This window comes from Pagrus major, chromosome 13 (genome assembly GCF_040436345.1).
Source record: "Pagrus major chromosome 13, Pma_NU_1.0".
Taxonomy (NCBI): Eukaryota; Metazoa; Chordata; class Actinopteri; order Spariformes; family Sparidae; genus Pagrus; species Pagrus major.
In genome coordinates this window covers 13,088,912-13,114,063 of record NC_133227.1, presented here as the reverse complement: position 1 = coordinate 13,114,063, position 25,152 = coordinate 13,088,912, and the positions used below count along the sequence as shown (strand labels likewise).

General features: G+C 41.7%; 1 protein-coding gene across 3 annotated transcripts in view; it reads left to right on the top strand.

Annotated features, from left to right (window-relative positions):
• Positions 1-18,165, top strand: part of dscama (Down syndrome cell adhesion molecule a) — a 70,361-nt gene extending 52,196 nt beyond the window's left edge. Inside the window, exons 10-31 of one of the 3 annotated variants that reach the window (XM_073479559.1) lie at positions 1,820-2,016; positions 2,423-2,519; positions 2,680-2,808; positions 3,054-3,221; positions 3,864-3,934; positions 4,935-5,178; positions 5,584-5,730; positions 8,341-8,496; positions 8,942-9,075; positions 9,838-9,991; positions 10,798-10,915; positions 11,020-11,183; positions 11,575-11,673; positions 11,783-11,971; positions 12,404-12,694; positions 13,594-13,770; positions 13,860-13,890; positions 14,005-14,120; positions 14,247-14,396; positions 15,401-15,598; positions 15,764-16,066; positions 17,111-18,165. In XM_073479559.1, the coding sequence (XP_073335660.1) occupies positions 1,820-2,016; positions 2,423-2,519; positions 2,680-2,808; positions 3,054-3,221; positions 3,864-3,934; positions 4,935-5,178; positions 5,584-5,730; positions 8,341-8,496; positions 8,942-9,075; positions 9,838-9,991; positions 10,798-10,915; positions 11,020-11,183; positions 11,575-11,673; positions 11,783-11,971; positions 12,404-12,694; positions 13,594-13,770; positions 13,860-13,890; positions 14,005-14,120; positions 14,247-14,396; positions 15,401-15,598; positions 15,764-16,066; positions 17,111-17,490 (3,713 nt within the window). In that variant the 3' untranslated portion in view covers positions 17,491-18,165. Of the gene's footprint in view, positions 1-1,819; positions 2,017-2,422; positions 2,520-2,679; positions 2,809-3,053; positions 3,222-3,863; positions 3,935-4,934; positions 5,179-5,583; positions 5,731-8,340; positions 8,497-8,941; positions 9,076-9,837; positions 9,992-10,797; positions 10,916-11,019; positions 11,184-11,574; positions 11,674-11,782; positions 11,972-12,403; positions 12,695-13,593; positions 13,771-13,859; positions 13,891-14,004; positions 14,121-14,246; positions 14,406-15,400; positions 15,599-15,763; positions 16,080-17,110 lie in introns of all 3 variants that reach the window. The other 2 variants (XM_073479560.1, XM_073479558.1) reach the window with 2 other exon arrangements.
• The last annotated feature ends 6,987 nt before the right edge of the window (positions 18,166-25,152 follow it).

The following is a 25,152-nucleotide window of genomic DNA, read 5'->3' as shown; positions in this document are numbered from 1 at the left end:
TTTTATGATCAGTGCAGTATTATTAAAATGTTTACTTTGCATCTAAGCCACATCAGTCCAGCATATCAATAACATCTGTTGCCTGTGATATAAAAAAAAAAGAGAATTGGGAGCTGTAAAAATGTGCTTTTCAATACAGATATACTGTAATATATTGAACTTCCCCTCGAGATCCAGGATGCTGATATGTCTTTAGTGTTTACAGTTCAGACATCCTCTACACACCTAACGGGCAGAGCTGTCTTGATCTTTTCACCGCCCTTGCTTTTGTCACCTAGCACAGTATCTCCCTCTGCACAGGAGTGTCAACAACATTGCCCTGTGCCACCTCTGAGCCTCTTACACGGCAAAATGAAAGTGGCTGTGCACTGAAACGATAACGTTTTAAATAAAGACTGAGCAGTTATATTTTTCCCCCCCACTTTTCCAAGTGTGTCTCACAAAAAATTCATACTTGTCATGCAAAATAAATCAGCGTTCTTTTCTGTAGCCAAGCCCCAAATGGCTGCAGAGTGAATAAGAGATGAGGCTTAAATGTTTGCAACCTCTTGCCTGACACTTCCCATCACATCACTGAGGTCACGCTTAGTGTGTTTGTGTGTGTGAGTGCGAGAGCAAGCACACACATCTGTCTGCATGCACAAGCCTGTGTGTGTACGTGGGTGTGAGTGTGTGTGTGAGCATCTGGGAGCAGAGGGTTGTTATACACTCTGCTGTGGGTGTAATGAGGCATGTATGTCGTTAGTGTGCGTTTAGTGTTGTGTCTTCAGAGTGTTGTTAGAGCATCGCTGTACCATTTAGGAGCCTCAGATACAAGATACACGCCAAGGCTGCTTGTTGCCTTCAGCACAACATTAGAGGGAAGCTGTATGTTCTGTGAATACTGTCAGTGCCAAATGTACAGAAGGTTTGTTTTCCACTAAGTTGCTATACAACGTGTTCAAATGTTTGTTTGTTTTTTATATTACAAATGGCAGATAGTAAGCTTTTTTGTATCACAGCTAGATAAATAGCTCAACTTAACAACTGAATTGAACTTGACAAAATATCACAAATGAGGATTGCTTTTTGGTTATTCAGCATACTTAAACAAAGCTTAACTGGTAGTACAATAATGTTCTTGTACAATAATGATCTTGACAGAGCCCTTAAAGGCTCATATCATATGCATAAATAATAAAACTGAAACAATATTAACCAATAAATTCTGTTATTTTGATTCTGAATTATTGGAGCTTTATTGGTTTTCAGGTTTGTTTCATAATAGAAATTCTACACTTTTTTTAAAAGTCTATTTTTCATTATGACATTGTTCCCTTTCACCTTTCAGCCAATCACATGCTTTCTGCCCTTCTCAGTAACTTGCTGGCTCCTTACATTGATCTTGAGTAAGCTTACCAATGTGCTTAACTAGTTAGCTGGCAGGGGAGGTAGCACTTCTAAGTTAAATAAAAGAAGAGGTTAGTTACTGTGTTTAAACTGTAAATGTTTAGTTGCTGCAGCACCCTGTAGTTTACTGATTCAGTACTCTGACAGTGTTATTACTCTCACTAACAGGGGCTAGCTGGCTACATCTGGCAGCAGTTATTGAGCTGGCTAAAAAAGATTTCTGAGATTTGAGGGGGTCGGTAGCCGGTGACAAAACCCACTGTCATGAAACGTAAAATTATGAAATAGGGGTGACACTGGGAATAAAACTTGGGAATAAAAACACTGGTGTTTGATTTGTAACTCAAATCAAACACCAGTATGTTTCATCTGGACAATAAATATAACAAGATATATTGTTCTCTTTTTCTCCATCTTATTTCCACACCAGTTCCTGCCATGATCACGTCCTACCCCAACACCACGCTGGCCACGCAGGGTGAAGAGAAGAAGATGAGCTGCACAGCCCACGGTGAGAAACCCATCATGGTGCGCTGGGAGAAGGAGGAACGCATCATCAACCCCGAGACCAGCCGCTACGTGGTTTCTGTCAAGGAGGTGGGCGATGAAGTCATCTCCACCCTGCAGGTAGGAAGCTGTGCTACTTGGAAGTGTAACATTCAAGTTGGTTTTATATATGAGGCAGTATCATACTTAAAGGTTTTGTCTTGTATTCTGATGTTTTACTACTTTTTGCTCTTTTCATTGAAAAATCTCTGGACTGTAAAATCCTTCTCATGACACAAAACTGTTTACCACTCATGTCTACACTCTGACCATGACCTGTGATGATGGGTTATAAGTATACGCTGCTTTATGGGTCCCAAGCCAAAAAGTTTTGGGAACCGTAACTAGAGGGAAAGTCTCTAAGATAACAGATATTGGCATTATTCTTTTAACATCAATTTCACCAATGGACCAGTGGAAATCCAAATGCATTTAATATTTTGCATCAGTTATTTCTAAACTCATCTCATTCTTGTGCATCCATCAGATCATGCCCACAGTGAGGGAGGACTCCGGCTTCTTCTCCTGCCATGCCATCAACTCCTTCGGTGAAGACAGAGGAATCATACAGCTCACAGTGCAAGGTATACCTGCAGTCACTTCAACTGCTCAAAGAAAAAATAAACTAATGCCTTGATGTACATTTTCAACCTTCATACCAATTACAGATAATAGCAAATTGCTATTTAACCTTCTCTTCAGTTGCACCAAAATAAAAGTGTTTGTCATCTTTGTGCATCGTAGAGCCCCCAGACCCCCCAGAGGTGGAGATCAGAGAAGTGAAGGACAGGACCATTGCACTGCGTTGGACTATGGGTTTTGATGGCAACAGCCCAATAACAGGCTTCGATATTGAGAGCAAGAACAAGTCAGGTACAAGAGCCACATGTATATCTAAAATGAGATGGTATGGTCATATTCTGAGCAAAACAACTACTTCACATTTAGCTTTGGATGAAATGTGTGGAGAATTATGTGTTTTGGTTGATGAATTATTGCTGAAGTCACTTTGCTTCAGAGCTTTAATGTAATATAGCCTGTCCTAATGCACTTAGCTAGATTTGACCTCTCCCTTGACTTCTGCAACCCCAATAAACCTCGGCCTCTCCCCTCTACAGCCTCCTGGGATACTGCTCAGAAGACCAAAGATGTCTCACCTCAGCTCAACCAGGCCACTATCATCGACCTGCACCCCTCCTCCACCTACAACATCCGCATGTTTGCCAAGAACCTGATCGGTAAAAGCGAGGCCAGCAATGAGCTCACCATCACCACTGATGAAGCAGGTGAGAATGAACTTTTCTTTTTCCACCCTCCCACCAATGTGTATATAGTCTGCTGTGTATTCTGTAAAGAACTAAATCAGGAGCAAACGTTAGAGACACACCCTTTATTTTGATGCAACACATAATATACAGTAATGGTAACAAGAGTAAATCAATTTGTTACTGTGACCCAACAAAACAGTGAGAAAGACAACAGTCAGACGTGAGTGAAAGACAAGAGGCATAAGGAAGTAAAGGGCCGACTGAGTCAATTCATTAACAGCCCGGTGACATCAGCACCATTGGCTCTGTTGCATTATTGAACACACGCTGACCCCACACTAAAAGCAGAACTTTTCAATTAGCGGCCTCAGTAGTAAATGTCACACTACGATCAATAGACTGAGGCTGGACCCCCTCTGCAAATTAGCCCCCCGTCCCTTCATCTCCTATCCCTGCCACCCCCCACAGAGCACTTCTCCTCACCTTCAGCGGCCACCTATAAAAACAACCACCACATCCACACTCAGACTCACATCTTGACATTTGCTGAGTAGAGTTTTGTGCAGCAGTAAATGTATGTTGTATCTTGTAAATATGTTTGAGACAGTTGTTGGATGTGTACAGTTTTATGATGTTGACATGTTGGTGATGTGATCTCAGCTCCTGATGGACCACCTCAGGAGGTGCAGCTGGAAGCCCTCTCTTCTCAGAGCATTCGAGTCACTTGGCGGGTAAGTTACTCCGACTCCTTATCGATGAATGGAGTGTGTAGTTCAGATAGGTACAATCCTGGATGACAGAGCTGAGCGATGAGTTGTGGCTGAAAGATTATTCTTTCAAATGCCGTTTTAAATTCAGTTCAAGTTAGTTAACTAAGTCAATGAGTCTTTGAACTAAACATTTAACCTGGTGCTGCTCCAGTTGAGCTGCTCAGCTGTACTGGTCAGCTCCCAGGTGTGACTGTTTGACTTTATGAATGTAAAACAGGATATTACAGGAAAACAGCATGTGTGCTCAGCTGGCTGTTCCTCAATAGTAAAGGTGTTAAAATAACTGTGTGTGTGTGTAGCTACAATATTTGTGACCATTATCAGTCTTTCATTTCATGTCTGGTGGTTTAGGTGAGATAACAGGTTATTTTTTCCATCATTTGCACGTTTTGGTCTTCTTAAACCTTGAATCTTGTCTTCCAGAGTGTGTAAATCCAAGGGAAACATACTCATTTCACACATGGCACCAGAATGCATCTAAATAGACACCACATACGATGACTTGTAATATAATTTTACTTCCTCTTTACTTATGTTTTCATAAGTAGAGAAACCATGCAGCCAAAGAAGAGGATGGTGTTGGCTGCTGTATGAATGCCTCAGCTTGGATGCCAGCTGTGTTACTGTTGATTAATCATTATATGAGGATTATAATGCTATTCATATATTGTCCTACTGTTCTAAGTGTTGACAAGGTCCTCATTCAGCACTATCAGGAATACATTTGCATATGTGGCACCATGATGTCAAGGGCATGGGTGAAAAACAAAAGAGGATACCTAATCTGGACCTTGAAGGGCACTCAGGGGAAGAGAACAACATAACTATGTTAAAAGTGTGCAAATTGGTGTCTTTTACCACATTTCCTCTTTACTCAGATGTGCTACTTTGCACACAAGTAGAAAAACGCAGGGACATTCATCACCATTGTCTCGAATAACCCCTGTCTTTCCTTTGCCAGGCGCCCAAGAAGCACCTACAGAATGGAGCCATTAGGGGCTACCAGGTGGGCTACAGGGAGTACAGCTCTGGTGGAAACTACCAATTCAGTGTGATCAGCGTGGAGACCACAGGAGATAACGCAGAGAACCTTGTTCTGGACAACCTGAAGAAGTTCACCCAGTATGGAGTCGTAGTACAAGCCAGCAACAGCGCTGGGACAGGGCCCTCTTCCACAGAGGTGGCTGCTACCACACTGGAGGATGGTAAGACATGAGATGAAGCTCAAGTATGATGTCTAACTCAGTGGAGTCCTGATGATGGGCAGAATATTCTGAATAAAACTATACAAAGAAAACATGAGTGAAGAACAGTAGGGGATACTGGAAAAACCAACACAGGATTCTACACAAATGTTGGCTGTGATATGTTTAATATATTTACATTTTTGTTACACCTGTCTGTAAATAAATCCAACTGTGGTATTGCTAACCACAGCTGTAAATGTGCTGTTCTCAAAGAGGCACTCAGCTCAGTGTGAGAGATTTGTGAGCTTATATCACAACCTAGTGGAGATCAGAGGGTGCTGCTACTGTACATGGTGTCAGTCTGATTATTTCTAGTGAGAGTTCACTCTTTTCATACTCTGTGTCCTGGCTCTTCCCTCTCAGTGCCAAGTCGTCCTCCAGAGAACGTCCAGGCCACTGCTACGTCTCCAGAGGTCATCTCTCTGTCCTGGCTGACTCCTCCGAAAGACGCTCTGAATGGCAACCTGTTGGGTTTTAGGGTCATCTACTGGGCCAACCTGCCTGATGGAGGTACACATTTATATCTGTACACTTCTTAAAGACATTAACTCTATATGTATATATGAAACTTAATATGTGCATAGTATTTATGACATAGTCCCCAGGAATCTTCACTTTACAACAAAGCATTTAGGAAAGCTGCTTGTTGATCTGGATTTAGATCGGCTTTGCAAATTATTTCTGAGGAATAAATGCTTTCAACACATTTATTAGATGTAAAGATGAGTCACTGAATGTAAACATTACTATTGTTTGTTTATAAGAAAACTCCACAGGGCCCCATTAAGAGTCTACCCTGGACCAATCAGAGCAGAGCTGGACAACACTATCTTATACTCATATATAGGGGACACTCCATGCATATTGGAAGGGCCAAAATATAAATATAAAAAAAACTTTACTTTGACAAATTATTCATATTTTATAATAACAAACTGAATTTAAGACATCACAAAGATTCTGTAAAATAGGATACAAAATGAAAACAATTCGGCCAATCAAACTGCTACATAAAAAAAAAAAAGTAGATAGAGAAAAGCATGAATGATAATATATTATGGTGACTCTGATATCACTGTGTTTCTGTAGTTCCTAGAACATCACAATTAATGTTGTCCCAGGGCTGTCATTTTAACATTCAGAGTCAGTTGTCGTGGCTGAGCGGGTTAGGGACCAGGATTCATATCCCATTTAGAATGTTTACATTTACTCTTCACTTAAGGGCAGTAGTTTTCTGACCAGCACTTCAGTCATTATTTTATTACTAATAAATTTAGAAAACAATTGCAGTTTTCCCACAGTCTTACCTTTAAATATGTTGATTAGAATTACGTGAAAATAGTATCTGTTTACATACTCCAGTCTTGATGTGATCCAGTATTTATTTATCCAGTAACCTGTGCTGAATGTAAAAGGCTGTGTAATGCTGTGTTTACTGTATATAATGAATCAAGTAATGAAGATTGATATTGATGCTAAAGAGTAAGATATAGCTTATAGTTACCCAGGTGCATTGTGGGTATTTGAGTAACCTCCACCACTGGCCAAAATTCTGCTTGGTCCTGTGGAAGTCAGACAGCATGCCAGGCCATTGTCAAATGCTGGGTTTGTGTCAGAGGGATGGGTTGTGACAGCACGATTACCTTTGACCCCTGCACTGTCACATCATGTTGGCCTGCCTATAGAACATGAACACTCAGGACCTGACAGCCAGGATTAGTTTGCATGGTAACAGTCTGTGGCTCCATGGGCCAATGCTCAAAGTTCAATTTAAATGTCATGATTTGTAGAGGATTTGAGGCATGTTGTTGTAGATAAATATATATAGTGGTCCACATTACACACTTGTATCATTTGGATTGAAGCTGTTCATCTGTGATAATGTTCTTCAGTATGAGAGAATGTATTGTCATTGACCAGCAGAGGGAGACACAGGCCAGAAATTTCATCCAGAAACAACAAAAAATCCTCAGTGCTTTTAAGGATTTTTCTCGTGGAAGTTCAGGTGCAAGTGTCAAGTAAACAGAACAATCTCACAGTCATAAACTATGTTGTTGACTGGGATGAGCCACCAACCAAAAAATGACAAAACAAATGCTGCATTGTATTTTGTGTGTACCGGTGCAGAGAGAGATGAGTTACCAATACAACAAGCTGGTTAACAGCTGGGACAGTAAATCATGTATGTAACATGTTCATTTCACTGTTGGAACCTTGATTCTGAAAAAGTTTGGATGCTGTGTAATACATAAAAAACACCAGAATGCAGTAATTTGCAAACAAACTTTGTTTACAGACAGCATTTTACAAGTGTTCCTTAGCCCATATAGTAATATCCCTTGTTTTTTTAACCAAGCATCTATACCAGGAAATAAAGATAATAAAAAATGTAAGTTGAGTTAACAACATTGAAGTCATAAACAGCAATTGGTGACATTTCTAGGGGTTGGTGTCAATACAACATACCAGAAAACCTCAAATTCAGGAGAGTTTCTTGGACCTTTAATCAACTAATGGTTTCAGATTTTAAAAGGTTGTTTTATTTTTGTATCTGGGCTGTATAACTGGATATCATGACACACACACATAAACACACACAACCATGCATGAAACACATTTACTGTACAGTAAATGTCTGCAAGTGCGATGGGTATTCCAGTCATTTTAATTGCTCATTAAAAGCAAGAGAAGAGGAGATGCAGCTGGTCTCGTAGATCTCCAGAGAGAAGTGAAAATAGAGAAAGGAGGGAGAAGAACACATTGTTAAAAAAGGAATATAATATAAGACATCAATAATTCAAACCCTAACAGCTGAGGACAGCAGGGTGCCAGTCAGGACCTGCTACCCCAGCAGACCTTGGGTGCAGGGTTGTTTAAGCTTTGTGATTGAATATGACATTATATCCAAGGCTGTGCTATGACACCCCAGGGACTGACATCTACTTTAATGTATGTGATCTGCTGTATAATATAATAGTCACATGTTTGGATCGGTGGCAGCTTGTCACATCACCGGAGTATTTACAGTAAGAGACCTGCATTGGAAAACATCTTTGACCTGAGGTGTCCTCACTAAATGTAACTTTATTCCTCCTCCCTCTACTGTTCTCCATCTATCAGAGCTCGGAGAGATCAGGAATGTCACAACCTCGAAGCCCTCTCTGGAGCTGGATGGACTGGAGAAGTACACAAACTACAGCATCCAGGTGCTGGCCTTCACCAGAGCTGGAGACGGTGTTCGCAGTGAACAGATTTACACCCGCACCAAGGAAGATGGTAGGAAGATTAAGTCACCTCTCCAAATAAGAGGCAGCTGTCACATTTCACTTGTATCTCACCCAGGCTGTTTTACAGATATGCTCATACTTGTGCTGAAGTGTAAGTTTAACTCGCTGCTGTAGGGCCTCAAGGAATTGCAGTATGTCAGTCTGATATTTATATTACATGGAGATTAGATCAGTTTTACTAAACTGAGAATACTTTGTAGCAGTGAATGAACCCCTGTGGTAAAAATGAGGTAAGGAGGCAGCAGGGTCTTAAATATGCTTATTAAGTGGAGAGCCGTAACTCTTGTATGTAGCAGGAAGTCCTGTAGAATATGACATTCGGCCATCTGTTATCTTGCTTTACAATCAGTGTAAAAAGCCCCATAAAGATCTTCTGAGTAATAATATTAGCTTAATGTGTGAAATATATCAACTGGCTCATCTGTTCCTTTTAGTCCCTGGTCCTCCGGCGGGTGTGAAGGCAGCAGCTGCATCAAACTCTGTGGTGTTTGTGTCCTGGCTTCCTCCTCTCAAAGTGAACGGCATCATCAGGAAATACACCGTTTTCTGCTCAAACCCACACCCCACGGTAACATGTTTAAAAATATATGAAATGAGACAGTCAGTATTTTTAATCATTAAAGTTCCTGTGATAAATTAAGCATTTAATATTGGGTGAAGTTAAACTGATCATGTGGGCCATCTGGCCATGTGACTTAGTAACTAAAATAACTTCAAGGATAAGGCTTCTATATTTTTCTTATTGTCAACTAATCCCATAAAAGGGCCAGAATCAACAATGTGTTAGTCTGTCTTAACACTTTCTGACCTCCATACCAGTGCTGAGGCTGTTTGTTCCTAATGAAAAGTATTTTCCTAAAAATAAAAGCAACTTAAAGCATCTATAATCAAAATGTTTAAATTGGTGGAAAGGCTATGTGTGATGTAAAGGAGTTACTATTCAGGAGGAGCCTACACAGAACTAACACCAGGTTGTTTCTGGTTAAACAAAAAGGATCTAAAAAGTTTGTCTCCACAGGGATCCTTTCAGTAATGTTGTCAGACACTTAGAATAACAATCTGAGCTTGTCTCTGGCAACAACAAGTGGCTGTACTTTTGATGGGCGCAGTTACACACAAAGATTACATTTCAGCCATTTCAGCCCATCTCATAGCTGCCGACTGAGGAGATCTGCAGGACTGCTTCTAAAACCTTTTTGTAACACCAAAATATGTCAACATACAGCCCAGATTTTAAAGTACTGGAATTACCCTATAAGTCAGTATTAAATGTTGATGGAAAACAAGATAAAAAATGTTCTGACAGTCCTAAATGTCTTTCCTCCTCCAGGTGAGCAGTGAGTTTGAGGCAGCCCCAGATGTTTTCTTCTACCGCATCCCCAACCTGAGCAGGAACCGTCAATACAGTATCTGGGTGGTGGCCGTCACCGCTGCAGGCCGTGGAAACGCCAGTGAAATCATCACTGTCAAGCCCATGGCTGAGGGTAGGTGGAGCTGGTCTTTGGTAGAAACAGTACTGTGTTCCACATTTAATCTGCCTGATTTACTGGTAAATAAAAAACTTCTGTCGGCCTACAAAAGATGTAGATGGTGTCCTCGTCCTGGCGGGACTACAAGTGCAAGATAGGATGCATAATTTTTGGACTCCTTCAGGTTGAAGCACAAGTTCTGTACAGCAATGAGGAAGGACATTTTACAATTCAGAGTATACCATGTTATTGCAGTAGGTCCAGTTGCTAACTTTTAATAACTTCTTCAAAGTCAGTTTAGTCCAATGTACTGTAAATTGAAATGCAAACAGGATCCCTCGATGTGGATTACACTGCTTCACCTTTTTACCCCAACTCACTCGACCCATGTGGTTTCACGAAAAAGTAGTCAGTAGTCATTCCTGGTGTCTCCTTACTAGACAACGGGTGGGGAAGCATCAGTTGAATGTGAATTAGCCTGTGTTTGGCCCTGTCAACACTTAACATGGTTGGTGAGAGCTGATAAGCTGATTGCATACACTGATAGACTCCATGGTGTCTGGAGTCAGGACCCAGAGTCCTGTCTAATGTCCAGGTGATGGATGTTCTCTCTTCCCTGCTCCAATGCTTAGATAGAGAGAGAAACACCATCAGATTGTAGCCCCTTAGCATCTAGCCCAGACTCAGAGCTGAGGGGTTAGCGAGGAAATGAAAGGACAACAATAGTGAAAGTCTTCTGAAATTATTACGCAAACAACAACACACCCATGTGTTACTGCATCTCCTCTGTTGGCTGATGTGGCATGTGTGTATTTTTGCAGCTCCGGCTCGGATCCTGACCTTCAACAGAACAGTAACGACCCCCTGGATGAGAGACATTGTGCTGCCTTGTAAAGCAGTGGGTGATCCATCGCCGACCATCAAGTGGCTGAAGGAGATGTGAGTACAGTACAAATACAAACATACAGCAGATGTTGTTCATACCGTCTCCAACAGCAGCTGACGCTGAAAACATAACGCTAATTCTTACATGTGTGTTTCAGCAATGGAACCCCAGCGCCTGTTGTGATTGACAGCCGGCGCAGTGTCCACGGTAACGGCAGCCTTGTTATTCGCACGGTGAAAGCAGAGGATTCTGGGAACTACACTTGTGTGGCCAGTAACAGCTTTGGGTCGGACAAGATCGTCCTCAACCTGCAGGTTCAAGGTAAGAAATAAAACAAGTGGAAAGTACAGCGTTTCTGTACCAGCTCTAAACAACTAGTCCCCATGAGAATTTAAACACACAGGTTATGCTTTTAACACATTGTTGATGAAGGTTCTCAGTCATCCAGGTCATGGTAATTCTAAGTGCTATATCGTAGGCAGTTGGACTTTCAGTTTCTTGAAGACTGAAGAAGCCTCTTGGATGGGAGGTGAAGAAACTGAAACAAGTCCAGTTGCCTACGATATAGCACTTATAATTTTACACATATTGTAACAGTAGGAAACACTCTTTGTCTGATAGAAATAAATGTCTTGATTATAAACATCTTCTCTCCTGTGACTTGTCCTTTTAATTCATTATTGGTGGGCTTCGTCTGTTTTCTTTCCTTCAGTTCCACCTGACCAGCCTCGTCTCACAGTGACCAAGACCACCACCACCTCAATAACCCTCTCCTGGATCCCTGGAGACAACGGAGGCAGCTCCATAAGAGGTCAGACTGTCTTTTGTTTCACTGTTTTTGTTTCTGTTGTTTTTTTTCTGTTTTCCTTCTCAATAGTAGCAGAAGGGCTCTCTATTCACAGTCACGTGTTCTTCCCCAGGCTACATTCTGCAGTACTCTGAGGATAACAGCGAGCAGTGGGGGAACTTCGCCATCAGTCCCAGTGAGCGCTCCTATCGGCTGGAGAATCTTAAGTGTGGCACCTGGTACAAGTTCACACTCACAGCCCAGAATGCAGTGGGGCCAGGACGCATTAGTGAGATCATTGAAGCAAAGACTCATGGGAAAGGTATACACAGTTTTCTTTTTAGTTGTGCATAATATTATAGTTGATCATTTAGATTATGATGAGTTTTTTAACTGAAGTCACTGCCCCATCAAAATATTTCATTATTTTTTCATTTGGAGTCTAATGAGTCTAATGATAGCACACTTGCACACTTAAGAAGTTATATTTGTTGCCATCAATTAACTGATTATATATACAAAAATGTAACTGGTTATTAAATGAACCAGTACACTGCAAAATGTAACTTGTTAAAATCACAAATTACATGACATTTTACAACTCTTTACAACTTTTTTTAGATCAAGCGATTAAGTAAACAATTGTACGATTCATTGATAATGAAAATAATTGTTAGTTGGAGCCTGCAAGTTTTAACTTCCGGCAAAGGTTAATTGTCAACACACTGAGACGTTCCTTCCCCTCCCTCTGCAGAACCTCAGTACTCTAAAGAACAGGAGCTTTTCACCAGCATCAACGCCACCCGGGTCAAACTCAACTTGAACGGCTGGAATAACGGTGGCTGCCCTATCACCTCCTTCACCTTGGAGTATCGGCCTGTAGAATCACCCACATGGACCACGGCACAGCGCACCTCCCTCACCAAGAGCTACATCCTGTATGACCTGCAGGAGGCCACCTGGTACGAGCTGCAGATGAAGGTCTACAACAGCGCCGGCTACGCTGAGAAGAGAGTCAAGTTCGCAACGCTCAGCTATGATGGCAGTGAGTAACACAACAGCAGGGAACAGAACTGTTGCCTACTCTTTCTTTGCAGGGGATGGAGTTTTTGAAATGTCTGTCATGGCTTGCTGAAACTGTGCCTGTATGATTCACCGGCTGCTCCAGACATAGTATGATGTGAACACTGAAACTCTGACTGTTGAATAAGTAGAGAATCTGTGATAAAAGACCTACGCTTTCAGCATACTGAGTCTGGCTAACAGTAGAAGTTTGAAACAAAGAGAAATAAATCACTCTTTCCGGAGGTGGAGGTGATTGAATTCGACAATAAAAGACACATTTCATGCTGACTCCGGTGGCTGTAACTGGTCTGTGTGTTGCTGCTTATAACACTCCATCACAAGCCTACTGAATGCCACCACATGAGTAGAATAATTTCATGATGTCCTCTGAGATAAAGGGCACAGCCAGCTCATATTGCGCCCTGGGAGCTCAGTGGTATTCTGCCATAAGCGGTTCTGAAGACCAACCACGTCACTTCCTCCTTCATCAGCATCCTGCAGCTGTTGAGAAGAAACTCAGGCTAAGCATTTAGTTATGAAGGATGAGTTCATTGGCATTTAAGTACACTTTGGCAGATTGGGAACCAGGTACAACCACCAATTCTGCAAAAGGTCAAGTGCAGGTATTAACAGAGTGCAGCAGCCTGATTGGAATCAAATGTTAAACTCTTAACTCGGAGCTGCTGGCGGTCTTCATCAACTTTTGCACTATATCTTAATGGTGATTCAGTAGATATCATTCAGCAACATAAATCAAATGGTTTTGTTTTTGTGATTCCTACAACAACACTGACGATTGTTTTCTGTCATGTAAATTATGTCTTAAAGCCCATCTGGGTTGAGCAACAGTATAACTCATATCATATGACTTCTGCACAGGTACCATCGCACCTCTGGTGAAGGCACCCAATGTGAGTGAGGACAACTCTGGTGGCGGTGAAGGTTTGAAGATGATGGTGACCATTTCCTGTGTGTTGGTGGGCATTGTTGTAATTTTCATTGGGCTGCTGGTGCTGAGGAGGAGGAGGAGAGAGCAGAGGCTGAAGAGGCTCCGAGGTGAGATGAGAAAATCATCAAACATGACAGTTAAGACTCTATTCTCTTATCTTCAGCAAGTTAAAGGAAGTTTTCTGTTTGTTTTCCAGATGCAAAAAGTTTGGCTGAGATGCTCATGAGGTAAGAATGTTCAACAACTTCATCTCAGTATGCACACAGCATTGTTGTCAGAGGAAAGTTTATTATGACAGGAGTTTGAGATAATGAAGTTCTCTTTTGTTTTGTGCTCCTCAGTAAAAACACTCGTCCAGCAGAGCCAATTAACAAACAGCAACAGACGCTCCGCATGCACATTGACATCCCCAGAGCCCAGCTCCTCATCGAGGAGAGAGACACCATGGAGACTGTTGGTAAGCTCACCACTGGTGTGTACTGCTGCTACGGAGGGAGCTGCTCTTGTTTGTTTGTTTTGTTTTGTAATGAATACAGCAAATGCTTATTAAAGTGCTGAGCTCGTTTTTGTTGCTGTCCCACAGACGACAGGTCCACTGTGTTACTGACTGATAACGACTTCGGGGAGACCCAGAAACAGAAGTCGTCCACAGTCACACACACAGTCCACTACCAGTCCCTGTCCCAAGCCACCGGTCCTCTGGTAGATGTGTCCGATGCCAGACCAGGAACCAGTAAGTCCAGTACGGACGCTTTTTTTTAACTTCATAATACATTAAATAAACATTTGGTTCTGTTTTCACAGCTATCTTCTTTTCCCAAGCATTATTCCTTTTATTCATTTGTGATTTTCCTCCATTAATGTGCTTTTTGTTTACCTCCACTGTATGCTGAGTGCTTTAGAATGAAATTAAACAAAGTCTGCGAGCTAGTTCAGGCTACTCCAGGCACCACCTCACTCACATGGCACACTCTTTTCACTGTAACATAGATCCAGCACACCCTCATGATCTTGTACTTAAAAGGTGTTCTGTGGAGCTTTCTTGTAAACAAACAAAAGTTATGTTTACATTCTGTGTTGATTTGGGATATTGTTATATGTACATATATAATCTGAACTAACCAGACTGTACTTGTTCTAAAACATTTACAAAGATGAATATTTTAATCCTGCATTGTTCACTAGCTTTCAGTCGTCTTTACTCCTTAATCTTGGACATTGCTGTATATCTTAGCACATTACTACCACCTGTATATCAGTGGAATAGTGTGAAATCATTGGCAGGACTGTGTATCATGTCACCTGTGTGCAAGTGTTAGTACGAGTGAGACTTTGTGCATATAACAAATCAAACAGGGACCCTTTTGTTTGTCCGTAGCACTACTAGAGGTCAGAAACTCCCCTGAGAAGACTACAGCTAATGGTCAACTAGCTCATGAGTTGTGCATCCAAGACTGAATATTCAAACTGTTGTTATGAAAGTAGTGTTTTCCTACCATTTTCACAAAACCCTCAATGATATAGCCACTTCTAATCAAGAATATGTCTGATAAGAAGTTGCAAATGGAGCCTGTGTATCCTGAAAAGAAAGATGCAGGTTTTGGACATTTTGGTTGCAACTGATAATGGATGCAAGGAATTAGTTACTATTACCATGACTACCATGACCATTTCGTTGAGTTCAGTCATGTCCTTCCTACGACCTGCATAAACACCCTGTGTCCTCCTCATCCTCAGACCCTACAGCCCGCCGCACAGCCAAAGCCGGCCCAGCTGCTCGCAACCGCTACGCCAGCCAGTGGACCCTGAACCGCCCACACCCCCCTGTCTCCTCCCACACTCTCAGCACTGACTGGAGGCTGCCCACACCCAGAGTCGCAGGCTCTGTGGACAAAGAAAGTGACAGCTACAGTGTCAGCCCATCTCAGGATACAGGTAAGCAACACATCTGGATACAGCTGTTTTAAAATGTACACTATAATGCTACTCGTCATCTCTAACAACAAATCAGTTTTCTGACAACTTTAACAAAGTAACATCCCAACAATTCTGCCACTAACTCTTACACTAATTCCTCCACTAACCCCGGCCCGTGTCCAGACCGAGCGCGGAGCAGTATGGTGTCAACAGAGAGCGCGTCCTCCACCTACGAGGAGCTCGCCAGAGCCTACGAGCACGCCAAGATGGAGGAGCAGCTGCGCCACGCCAAATTCACCATCACCGAATGCTTCATCTCTGACACTTCCTCAGAGCAGATGACAGCAGGCACCAACGACTACACCGACAGCCTGACCTCCAGCACACCCTCCGAATCGGGCATCTGCCGCTTCACTGCTTCCCCGCCCAAGCCTCAGGACGTCAGCCGGGTCATGAACATGGCCGTACCCAAGGCCCACAGACCGGGTGAGACCACGCTGTCAGAGGCCACAGAGCTGTCTCAGGCTGAACCCAGACGACATGCTAACCTTTTATTATATTACACTAATACCTTAATTTTAACTTCCTGTCTAATATTGATATCCAACCATGAACTAATACCACCGTGAGTCCAATATGTATTCAAGTTGGTGATTGTATCAGTTAGGTTAGACTTAAAGTCTTCAGGGGAGAAACTGGGGAACCATTAAGTCAGAAATTCAATCTGAGTAACATAAAATAGGACATTCTCAGATATTAGACGATTAATATTTCACACGGCTGCCTAAAAATTCATGAGAACTCTCTTACGAAACTAAAGTAGGAAACTGTGGCTGCAGTGTTGAAACAGAATGAGAGTAAATTTGATTACTTTTACCAACATGTATGATTGAGGTTTTACATCTAAATGAGCCTCACTTTGTGGAGATGCTAACAGCTCTTAATGAGACACTGCATCCAGAAAACCACCTCAACATAATTCACCTAAATAATTCAGATCTGCTGTTAACAAGTGGTAGTTTTGATACGTGTAAATATATTGTGTGCACACTAAGACATCTGAGACATATTGAAAATCAGGCTTGATAGGATTGAAATAATGCACAACATCCGTGCTGTGCAGTGATATTAATTTTGAAAAAATAGTCTAGTCTAATAGTTATGTAATAGTTCAATTGTAGTCAGGAGTGACAAGGGATGAAGGGTAAGACCATGAAATTAGATGAGGCCAGTGTCAGAGCCAGTCTGCATGTGTGTGTGATCATACTGAATAAACCCTACTGATTTATTGCTTTGATAAGCTGACGTAGCTCTGTTTTCATCACATATAAAGGTGAGTCAATAGACGGAGGACAAAGCCTCAAACAAGATCTGCTGAAACCAACACATGGAGTTCTTCAGTTCTTGCTGATCAAAAGAAACAGTTCATGAATAAAATAAGTTGAGGAGGTCAGGTGATGTTGATGTTGAGCAGGAGTGTCTGCATGTTTTCTCTTGATCTAACACTGACGTGTGTGTGTTGTCCTGCAGGGGGCGAGTTGGTTCACCTTCCTCCGTACCTGCGCATGGACTTCCTGTTAAACCGAGGCATGTCCTGCTCGGGGTCATCCAGGGGGACAGCTAGTGGGGAGAGAGCGGCCATGGGCCAGGCCTGTCTGGAGCCCCAGAAGAGTCGCTCTCTGAAGCGGCCCTCTCGCATGGCCCCCCCAACGCCCACAGAGGCCCCTCAGGCCAGCAGGGACCCAGTGGCCCAGTGGCAACCTGGCACTGCAGCCACGCTCCCACACAGAGAGGGCTCAGAGCTGGCCCAGGCCGCCAAGCTCAGCACCTCCCAGGAGTCCCTGCTGGACTCGCGAGGACATCTCAAACAGAGCAGCAACCCCTACGCAAAGTCCTACACGCTGGTATAACAGCAGGGGCACCTAGGGCGGGACTAGAACTCACTCTAACACTGGACTTAACACTCAAGTGCAGTAAACTGACTTTCACCACGCAGTTCTGTATATACGTCCCCCCCTCTAAGGGCGGGGTCACTTTTACTAATCTCCTTTTATTTATTTTAGAGCTTTCTTTTATCTCTTGTTTGTATTTCTTTTTTTTTTTCTTTATTTTTCACTTGAGAAAAAATTCACTCATCGGAAACGACTCCAGCCGGAGCTTTGCCAAACTAATTGAGTAACGAGGGAGCATTATTTATTCTTGATTATTGTTAATTCTTTATAATTAATCAGTGATTATTAATTGTTAGTTGTCAGCTATTAATGATCATTAATTATTGATTACCAAATGATCTATTATCACCATTGCTACGATGTTTTCATAAGAACCGGACATCTTTTTTTTCTGGAGTGGAAGATGACGATTTGGAGTCATTTTTTTCCTATGGAATATCCTTGTGAAACACTGAATGAAACTTGGGAGAAATCTTGGAATGAAAGCAATTGACACCAGTCCAAACTTTTCAGCTGCTCTCAAATTGTTACTTTTTTTGAAGAAAAAAAAAATCTATTTCCTATGGATGCATGGGGACTGACCAATTAAAAGACAATGAGGATTACGATCGTGGCTGGACAGCCCAGTCGAGCATTTTGTCACACTATGAAATGATCCAATGTGAAGATTTATTATTCTTATTACTATAAATATATATATAAAAAGAGAAATCACTTTTATTTGTGGATATTACAGGGAAGAATTGATTTGGTTAATAAAGTCCTTAGTCATGTTTGCACATATCTCGTTTTAATTAGGAAATGGAGTCTCTGTTGATCTTTCTCTGTGTCCCATTCTCTGATGGTGCAATATGAAAAAAAGATATGAAAAGTATATGAAAACTATTGCTCTATACTGTACTGTAATGATGAAAAATAACTATGTGAGTATACTTACAGGGCCGGACACTCTCCAGCTATGTATTCAGGTGTAGTTTACCACTGCTTGTTTGCCAGGGTGGTAAATGATGTTAGCTAGAATAGGGAGGGTTTAGAGAACTAATGGTTTGCACTTCACAACACCCCAACTCAAGTGTGTCCAGATAGATCCCCCTACTCTCAGTGCACTAGGTAGAGTCTTCAGGGCTCTCACTCTCCTCAGTAGATTTACTGTTGCTGCATTGCAGCGATGCTCCTCTACAGGGAAAAAAAAACGTGAGACAATCCAGCAGAATCCCCCCTTCAAACCAAACCTATAATGTCTATGGGAAATATCTAAAAAAAAATGTGGATATACGTAAGAAGCTGTTTTTTGTTCCTGTCTACCCTGGCCCATTTCTGTTCTTTCTGTTTCTTTGAGTTAGCCTGAAGGGAGAAGAGTTTGATCCAAAATGCTGTGAGGTCATTATGTCAGTTTCTATGATTAGTTTCTATGATTGAACTGTCTTCATTATGATTATACATTTTAACAAAAAAAAATGTCACTTTTTATTTTTAACATGAGTGTTCACCATGGTGGCACTGGAATAAAGAGAAACTAACACAAAGTTCCAATTTGATTAATAAAATGGCTGTTCCCCAAAGTGTCCTCCACGGGTTTGACATGAGTGACTGATGGTGGTGTGGAGATGAAGCAGACGCATGCAGAGCAGGGGGAGGCTCTGCTCTCTGGATGTTTGGGTCGTGAATTTCAGCACGAGAGCCCAAATCCTCGCCTTATTTTCATCGTAACAGCCGTAAGATGCCTTAAAGCTTGTCAATATGCTGGTCACTCAGATCATTTTCTGTGATCCTGCAGGTGGCAGTGTTGTAAAAGAGTTGCATTACTCACTGATCCATCCTCTCCCATCAAGTTTCATCCCAGATCGTTTAAACATTTGAGAAACACTTGCACAGACACATGCAGTTTGCATTTCTGGGCCATTTTGCTGTTTGGCGGTGTTTTACTTTTTTTTTTTTCGCCTACCAACAATCATTTCTTGAAGACGCAAAGTAGGGATTTCCTGAACTTCACTGTCACACCAACACGTTTCAGTTTGTGACCTTCATCTTCCCAATGCATGTTGAGATGAACTGCAGCCCTCTTAACCCAAAGAAAGCAGGTGAGGAAAATGTGTGAATTACTAGTATTTTCCTGGACTGCAGAAGTGGTGAAGAGTAAAAACTACCCAGATCATTGGAAAACATTTTTCACATCATCAACCATCAAGTTTAATTTTTCTGTCAGCTGTAACACACTGAGAATTCATCAGCAAGGAGATGTGAGAAATCCGTTTCCCCATAAACAAAGCCTCAAAAGACCAGAATGCAATGCAACTAGAGACAAGTTGTATTATCAGGGGTGTAGCTATACACTAATTCTAAGGAGTGTGGAGTATGTGGTGTGTTCACACTGAAGAAGTGATAAAAATGATGTATAGATAACAAATCAGAATGCAGACCGATGTTTTATTAAAAATATCAGTTTTTGTTGCCACAAAGATGCCTGCAAAATATTCAAAACAACTTGGTTCCGTCAGTTAAACTGAATGCAAGCATTGATCTGGAAATGGTCTCAAACAGACTCGGCAGCCATCTTACCGAACTCTTACACCACCACCATCCCTCCTCCTGCTATGAAAGTCAGCTCATGTACATGTAATCTGAACATGATATGACGCACAATGTAGAAATGCTGATATGTATGAAACGTACAAATCTGACGTATCCATGGTTTGCAGAAATGCACAATGCCAACATTTTATCCTGGTGATTGGGCTGGCGCATAGGAATGGAGCAGCTTCTCACAGATCTTTGTTAAGTTGAAGCAGCAGGAGCATCATAAAGCATCTTAGTTTGACTGCTTTTGTCTGGCACACTGTAAAGATTAGTATACAGTCTATACAATTTAGTAGTATGTACCGTGGAATTAAAGACATGTGAGAGATCCACCTGCCAGTCAGTAAGATGACATCTCATATCCACAAACCCACAACCTCTTCAAGTGACAACACTTAGCCGCTGCCATTTATAGCATAGCAGTCACAAGGCATTCTGGGAAATGTAGGCAATCATGGGCAGGATTAAGTTACGATTACAAACTGCTGAACATTACAGGTTGATTAAATCCATCAGTATGAGAGAGTCTGAGGGTAAATCTCTCCTTTAATAAAGTCAGTGTGAATTAAAAATGTCAGCACCTCTCGAAATCACTGCAGGTGCTTATAAATATTCATTTAAATCTTATCATAGCTGTAAAGTGAAGTCATATAATTTTGATGGTTATAAAGAATTTCCTTCCTAACTGCTTTAGTAATTGAAGCTTCTCCAACGTGCCACTCTGATCTCCTGCCTGAGCCTCACACGTCTCGCCTGCTAAATTGCTTCCATGGTCTTATATCACAGGACAGGGGGTTGGCAGGAGGGCGTATTACTCAGCATGATAACTGTATCTGCCATCCAGCTCTCAAGTCCACAACAAATTAAGCGTGGAAACGGAGATTAACTTGCTGCCACACTCGGTGCTTCATAACTGCTGTCATAAATAAGTTGCAGGCGAACCCGAATTCTTCCCTCTGATCAGCCTGAGAAATATGAAGCTGTCGCAGGCAGCGCCGGGGAAATGATTCTGAAAATGTAAAGTAATAAACATGTCCCAGTGCAGAACGGGACCAATGAGCACTGCACCTTCATGAACAGTTTGGAGCCGACAGTTGTTTATGATTCATTTGTTGGATTTAAAGACACGTTTTCTCCTCTCAGATCCATTTCATGGGTAAGGACTTCAGTGAGCTCCTCTAGATTTTATCTGAAGAAGCACTGAGTAATCTCTACAGTGACGTATAGTATGACCTGTTCAACAAATTCAGTCTGGTTATAAATGCAGAAATATTACTAATACAAAGCATTAGCATCTTTAAGACTGAGAGAAACTAATCAGGTGAGTCAACAGAGCTCATCAAATGTTGAAACACTCCTTAATCATTTGCATTTGAAGGATTTAGCTGCTTTAATAAAGGCTTTTTTTTTTAAATATTTCCTTCCTTCGGGTCACTGGATACCTCTTGTTTTCGAAGCACTCTTTTGCCTGTTTTCCAAGAGCACCGACAAAATGTTTCTCTACACTGTATTACAAAGAGCAACCAGTCTGCCATTTTGTTTTTTGTTGGATATTGTTCTTTAAGTGGCAGCTGTTTTTGTGTCACTCCTCCCTACAGCTCCATAGCTGGCAGAAGAGCCTAGAGAGCCCAGGAGATGCCTCTGAAGCATTCCTCTGTATGTTCTGTGGTCAGTTTCACAGAGATGATTTAGACTGCTCTGTAGGGTTAGGTCTTCATTTTACTCTTAGATTATTTTCTCAGAAATGAGAGCCACGTTTCCATGGCAATGAATTAGTGACAGCTGCTGACAGGTGGCAGCAGGTGGTTTGTAGTTTGCTGTAGAGAGAGTAAAGAGAAGAGAGAGTGTGCGGTGACCTGTTGGAAACACACAGTACAGCAGTGAGGACATCATCAGTCCTTTGCATTTGTCTGTCTGACTGACGAGTTACAGTAGCAGAAGCCCCGAGTGCTGCCACATTAAGAGGCCACAGCAGCGCAGCTCTGCTACAGCTCTGCACTGCACTCACATTTTACACTACTGACACTGTTCTGTATTCTTACACTCTTCGCTGAATTTTTCCTAGTAAAATATTATAACTGTTTTTCAGTCAGAGGGCAAACATTTTCTGTTGGACTGACTGGAGCTGAGTGGTTTGACAAAGGTAATGGTCTGCATTTTTACCCAGAATTCAGAGTAAATCAGTCCTGCTTAAAATAGACAAGAACTAGACGGCTTTGCGCAGTAATTGTCGACATCTATCTGAACAGAAGTCTGATAATTGGTTCGGTCCAAGTCACAGTTAAGGTCTATCTATGTGAAACCAGACTCAGGTCCTTGTGGGACGCTCTGAAACCGCCGACTTGACAATAAGCAAACATGGATGTAAAAATAATCATGTGAAATTCAAAACGATAATATTTCATCCCTCCAGAATGATGACAGCGTCGGTTGGTTATTGGTTTAAATGTATTTAGGTTCAGTAATGAAGCATGAAGTCATTTGATGTTGTGACTGTATAATGCACAGGAGGTCAGAGTGTGGCTGAGCGTACCAAGCTCAACAGAAACCAGTCAAAGCTAGACTGAACACAGTTTTTTCCTAACCTTAAAGGGTAACTCCACCAATTCTACACATTGAAGTGTGTTTACAGGTCTTGGGGAGTGCTACTGCATATCGTCACTGTCCAGTGAAAAACATGAATCTCCAAATTTGGTGTTTTTGAATTTTTTGATAAAACTGAAGGAGGGATGAGTGAGTTGAGACATTTCTCCTATCTCCTATGATTTGAAAAATGAATTGCCACGCAGCTGAAAACATGGCTGTTTTCAAGAACAAATGATCAAAACTGATACAGCAGAACCAGAGATATCACCTTTACTTCCACACATTCTTTGTCTCTTCAAAACCCCACGCCTACATTACCCACAGTGCAACTTAGCCCCTGAGTGACATCACTGGAGGAGATTTATCAGAAAATATACAAATAGTAGCACACCCAAGACATGTAATCACAGGAGTTGGAAAAAGAACAGTTACCCTTTAACCAAATGTTGTATTAGCCCAAACTGAACCAAACATGTGGGGGCAGCAGATCAGACACACATTTTAATACACTACTGCAGATTTTTTTTCTAATCAATCAAAATCACTTAATGTGTAATATATATGCAGTTTGCTGTAAAGCGGCATGAAAACCATCAGTACATGCATCAGGATCCTGTAACTGTACTGACTAAAGTGTGTGGTGATCCTGTGCAGCACTGATAGATTTCATTGGTCAAGATCACATCGGTTAACTGGTAATAGACAACTTTTACTTATTTAACTTTAACTTATCATTCTGAAGTAAATACTGATTGCACAGTGTAATGACACCATCCGTGTACAGATTGGTTCCCTATAAACCTTGTTATCACTATGCCATTAAGTTTGTAACAGGGATGGATTTTTCCCATAAAAAAAGTAGGTCGGTCTAGGGCACGAAGGGAGCACGTCTGCCATTGCACAACCAAAACAGGAAGAAACATTGTTTTACCCGGTCACTGTCCCCAGGTAACGGTGGAACAACTGGAAATAATGTGGAAACTCTACACTACAAAAGAAAAATACCCCGCTGATGGAGGAGGCAAAGAAGGGGAAGAGGGAGAGTGATAGAAACCGAGGAAAAACAAGAGTGAACGGGTAGGCATTCACTCAATGGAGGGCATCGGTGTTGTGTCAAAGTCTGTTCCCTCACTGATATGTGTTTCCTCGTACCACCAGTACTTGAGACAGCTCAATATCAGCATTCTTTCTACCAGATCAGTAAGTCACACAACCTGCCTACGTCTTAATACACCTGGATGTTTAACGATGCCTTTTCACAGGACTGAGATCAGGGTTTCTTGGTCAAGTTTGGGAATCTTATGGTTGTTTTTTGCTTTGGAAAGTATTCAGGCTGCTAATGGTAGTTACTAACCCAACAGTAATACCACAGGGAAACACCAGGGAGGAGGTGAAAGCTGAAAAGTTCTCTATTTCCAATTTGATATTCCAAGATGCTTAGTCCGCCTTTTGTTAGAACTTTTCTTTCTTTTTTTTTTGTTGTTGTAATAAAAAATAATTCATAATAAATCCATTTTACACACTGCACACACCTTGTATAGTCCAGTGGTTAATAGGTCTCATTGTAGCCACATCTGCTAACCAGATCAATTCCAAATAATAGAAAGTAAATTAACTTGCACACTTTTTTCAATGTCTTTATTCATTTCTCTGTGTCTGTGTGTGCATGTGTGTTTGTATGTGTTCCTCTGTGCAAGCTTGCATGCATAATCGTGTGTGCTTCCACAGAATACATGTGTGAGCCAACTGAACAATGACATTATTGAAATCACGTTTGAACAAGAACAAGGAAAGAAACACAAGTGGAATCGAATCACAGCACGGCACCTACATCTTTACAAAGACACACAACTCAGAGAGGTTCATGTCAGCAGATGAGAGGACATGACGGAGGGCAGACCTCCGACGGCGAAGTACAAATTAGACATTGATTTGATTTTAAAAGCAACAGTGATACAGCGTGACAGCACTGGCAACTGTACGGGATCGTTTTACCCAGCCAGAGGGAGACGCCATTAACAGACCTCCAATAGAGCTGAGAAACCTCTGATTATGATGCCTTACTGTTGATGAAATCATGACCCAGGTTAAAATGTTAATCACAGCAATGCATGTGGCTTTATATTCCCCCCTGAATCAAAGATAATCACTGTTTGACATTAATGAGAGGACTCATAGTTTTGGGTGTAACATGGGTATATTACACTGAGTGTGACATCAGAAAAACTACTCAACTGTAAGCTCCACTGCAGCTACACTGTGAGGTGTCATTGAAGTAAAAAACACAAATAGCAAAATCATAGGAAAGATTTAAATACTTACACCCAGAATTTGATAATGTATATAATAGTCATTATACGTTAGTAATTACACACACACTTTCACAAAGATACCATTTAGCCCCAGAAACCACCCCACCCCCGACCCCCACCTTCAGGAATCCCACCCCCTCCCTTC